Source organism: Chiloscyllium plagiosum, chromosome 12 (genome assembly GCF_004010195.1).
Source record: "Chiloscyllium plagiosum isolate BGI_BamShark_2017 chromosome 12, ASM401019v2, whole genome shotgun sequence".
Taxonomy (NCBI): domain Eukaryota; kingdom Metazoa; phylum Chordata; class Chondrichthyes; order Orectolobiformes; family Hemiscylliidae; genus Chiloscyllium; species Chiloscyllium plagiosum.
In genome coordinates, this window is record NC_057721.1 from 85,891,045 (window position 1) to 85,895,188 (window position 4,144).

The window sequence follows — 4,144 nt, forward strand, 5'->3', positions numbered from 1 at the left end:
AAAGGGTTCAGAAAAGATTTACAAGGATGTTGCCAGGGTTGGAGGATTTGAGCTATAGGGAGAGGTTAAATAGGCTAGGGCTGTTTTCCCTGGAGCATCAGAGGCTGAGGGATGACCTTATAGAAGTTTATAAAATCATGAGGAGCATGGATAGGGTGGGGTAGTCCAGAACTAGAGGGTATAGGTTCAAAAGGTAGAGAGGAAAAATTTAAAAGGGACCTAAGGGCAACGTTTTCACACAGAGGGTGGTATGTGTATGGAATGAGCTGCCAGAGGAAGTGGTGGAGGCTGGTACAATTGCAACATTTAAAACACATCTGGATGGGTATATGAATAGGAAAGGTTTGGAGGGATATGGGCCAAGTGCCAACAAGTGGGACTAGATTGGGTTGGGATATCTGGTCGGCATGGATGGGTTGGACCAAAGGGTCTGTTACTGTGCTGTACATCTCTATGACTCTATGTTTATGGCAACAGTGGATACATACAGGCTTCCAGAATATCCTGGGCTTGCCTTTATTCAGCCTGTCCCAGCATCGTAACATTGTCCAAGTTGGATTGGTGTCCTTCATTGTTCTTGTGTATTGACATCAGGGAGAACTGGTCATGTTGTTTTGTTGCAAGCTGATGTTCATGTATTCTGGTGGTGAGTTTCCTGTCCGTTTGTCCGATGTAATGTGTCTCACAGTTGCTGTATGGTATGTTATTTATCACGTTCACTCTGCATGTTGTAGGTACAGGATCTTTTAGCTTGGATTGTGGCTGGTGAAATGTGGCTGGGGGTTTGTGTGATGTCATTATTCCCAGAGGGTGTAGGCACCTTGTAGTCAGTTCTGAGATGTTTCTAGTATAGGGTAGAGTGTTCTGTGTGTTGGGGTGCACAGTGTCTTTTTGGTGTTGTTCAAATGCCAGGCATTGGTGGATGAAGCAGTTAGAGTACCTATTATTAGCAAATATGTTGTGTAGGAGTTCCTCTTCTTTATTGCAGAGCTCTGGGCTGTTACAGTGAGTTACATAGTTTTATCAGACACAGCTCTGTTTGTGGACATTGGGCTGGTTATGGTTGTCAGTAAGAATCTGGTCTGTGTGTGTAGTCTTTCTGTACACTCTGGTAGGGAATTCACCATCAGTCTACCAGTACATCTAACAACAGGAATTGGTTGTCATCTTCTTCTGCTCTGTGAACTTGATCCTGGTGAATATCCTATTAATAAGGCAATGTGTGCTTTCGAACTGGGACTGTTTAATGATAATGTATTGTCCATGTATCTGATCCACGGTTTGGGCTGGGCTTGGGGTAGGCTATGCTTTCTTGTCTTTGCATTTCTGCTTCAGCAATGAACCCAGAAATGGGTGAGCCCATGGATGTCCCATTGATTTGTTTGTATACCTGGTCATTAATAACAAAATGCATGGTCAGGCATAGGTCCAGTAATATCAGCATATTATCTTTGTTGATAGTTTCATGGCCGGTCTGTGTTGTCGGTTTGTCTAGAAGTGTGGCCTGTATTTCCTTTGCTGATGTTATGTTAATAGAGGTGAACAGTGCTGTAATGTTGAATTAGACCGTCATTTCATCCTCGTCAATCTCTGATGTTGTTGAGTAATTCCTGTGCTGAGTGACTGGCGTGTCTTGAGCCTGTGCTAAGGTTTATCAGTCAGTGGTGAGTGATGGTGCTGCTCCAAGGTTATGCCGTCCTTGGCTTTTTTTTAGAGAGGTCGTAAAAGCAGTGATTCCGAAAAATCTAGGTTTGAAGGGTTTTCGGGCCAGTTTGACTATAGCTAACAGATATTGCCTCAGACAAATGGCTTTCAAGTTTTAAACAAAGTCACTTGTACAATGAGAGGGGAGAGGCTAGTTCTCCCAGCTTAGCTTGGGAATATTGGGGCAGGTGATACGGTGCCACTGGCATTCTGCTTGAATTGAGCATAGAAAGCATTGAGCACATCAGGGATTTTTTTTGTCTGTCCACTATTTTGGTTTGCTTTATTTTGTATTTTTTTTTTTTGCGCAGACCTTGCCATAGGTGGCGGGTGTTTGTATGGTTATTTTGGGCCTCTAGCTTGGTCCGGTACTGCCCTTTTACATCTCTAATGGCTTTGTGGAGGTCATATCTGGATGTTCTGTAGAGCTCTGGGTTGTCTGATTTTAATGCCACACGCCTGGACTTCAGTAGGCAGTGGATTTCTCGGTTCATTCAAGGTTTCTGGTTGGGGAACACACAGATTGACCATTTAACCAGACGTTTGTTTTGATTGATTCTGTTTTGAATGTTGCTAAACAATTAATTGTAGGTGTGGGCTTTCCAGGGTTTGCACACTCCGGGATACTGGCCTACGTGTTCTCTGACATGATTCAGGACCAACGGGACCCTTTTGCTGTCTTGAGTCATTGACACTCTGACACTCCTGCTTTTGTTTGTCAGCCAGCGCTCCCTGATTTGACCACGTTAACAGCCCCAGTCGGGGAACTCAGATTATATGTGGTCTGCTTGGCTGATTTCAAAACAATCACAACAGTGTAGTTGCTGGAAGAGATTACAGAGATTGTGAACAGTTAAGCCTTGGAGAGAAGCTAAACATATTGGCAAGATGTTGACAGTCGAAATATTTCTTGACTGGAACTAATTTTATTGATGTGCAATGATCAGTGAAGATGGGATTTGTGAATTCGTCAGTGCAGCTTTAAACACTAAATTTGTGCCTTGTGGGTGGGGTTGAGCTGGGGGTGGGTTGATGGGGAAAATATGACAATCTAGCCCAGCATGAAGCAGTCGAGTCTGGGGGTAACAAAATCAGAAAAGAGGGTTTCAGCAGCACATGGGGTATGATGGGGCCAAATGCTGGAATGTTGTAATGTAGCTGTTAATGGATGATTTGGTGGTTGGATGTTTACCTGTGCCTGACCCAGGTGTCTGATTCATACCCTCGCTCTGTGTAGTTCTCAGGCAGAAGGCCAGTCCGTCCCGTCTGATGCGAAGTTCCACGGACCCAGCCTTCACTCACGTCCTGCTGGTTTGTGGGGTCCAGGAAGATGTAATCACTGAAATTCAGTTTCAATTCATCATCATTCTGTGGTAAGTAAGGATAGAGTGTACGTGCAACCTGGGAAAAAAACATTGAGTACATTTCTCGGGAATGGTTCGGAAATGTTCTAGCTGATTGTGATTGTATTTTTACAAACAGTCTCTTCAGTACTGATGCCAATAACAAAGCAGAATTTGACCAAGGATAATTAAAAAGGTCAGTGGAACTTTATCTTAATTGGCCTAGAAAAGAAAATAATTTCTAAAGCTCTGCTTAGATAACGGCTTTAGCAACGATGTGGGCACCTCAATCCTGGGGGTTATAATTAGCTCCACAGGAATGCAGTGATGATGCCTCAGTGGGAATGAGGTAAAGTGGACCCCTACACACTTCCGTATCACAATAACATTTTAAGGGTAAATTTAAGGGGAGACAATGGTCTAGTGGTTATTGTCACTGGACTGTTAATTCAGAGAAAAGTTCTGGGGGAACAAAAACAGAAATTGCTTGAAAAGTTCAGCAGGTCTGCCAGAATGTGTGGAGAGAAAGCAAAATTAACATTTCAGGTCAAGTGGCCCTTCAATAGAACACAGAAACTCTCAGACCTGCTGAGCTTTTCCAACAATTTCTGTTTTCTTTGGGTTTTTAATGTTCTGGGGGACTCGGGTCCGAAAGCTGCTACGACAAATGGTGGAATTTGAATTCACTAAAATATGTGTAATTAGCAATCTAAATAATGACCGTGAATTGACGTTTGGTTAAAAAAAAAACCCATCCAGTTCATTAATGTCTTTTCATGGAAGACACTGCCATCCTTACCTGGTCAGACCAACGTGTGATTCCAGACCCACAGCAATGAGGGACAGGCAATAAATACTGGTCTAGCCAGTGATATCCCCCATCCCATGAATGAATAAAAAACGTTGCATAGATTCTACTACCTCACGCACAGAAAGGAAAGGATAATCAAACCTTGGTGTTTAAAATGCTTAGATGATGCAAGGTTTGTGAAGGTTTGTAGCTTAGACTGAGGTTTAGGGTATAGGTTTGGTATACCATCTATCAACCCCTCAGAAAACAAACACGAAATGACATCACCACAAACCCCAGGAACCCC

The 4,144-nt window shown here is 43.2% G+C and overlaps 1 protein-coding gene across 4 annotated transcripts in view; it reads right to left on the reverse strand.

The window, feature by feature from the left end:
- The window catches only part of LOC122555449 (ubiquitin-associated and SH3 domain-containing protein A-like), a 76,493-nt gene extending 73,348 nt beyond the window's left edge, over positions 1–3,145 (reverse strand). For 3 of the 4 annotated variants that reach the window (XM_043701464.1, XM_043701467.1, XM_043701466.1), the window contains exon 1: positions 2,897–3,145. In XM_043701464.1, coding sequence (XP_043557399.1) covers positions 2,897–3,129 — 233 coding nt within the window. In that variant the 5' untranslated portion in view covers positions 3,130–3,145. The remainder of the gene's footprint in view (positions 1–2,896) is intronic. The other variant, XM_043701465.1, reaches the window with a different exon arrangement.
- Between the last annotated feature and the right edge of the window lie 999 nt (positions 3,146–4,144).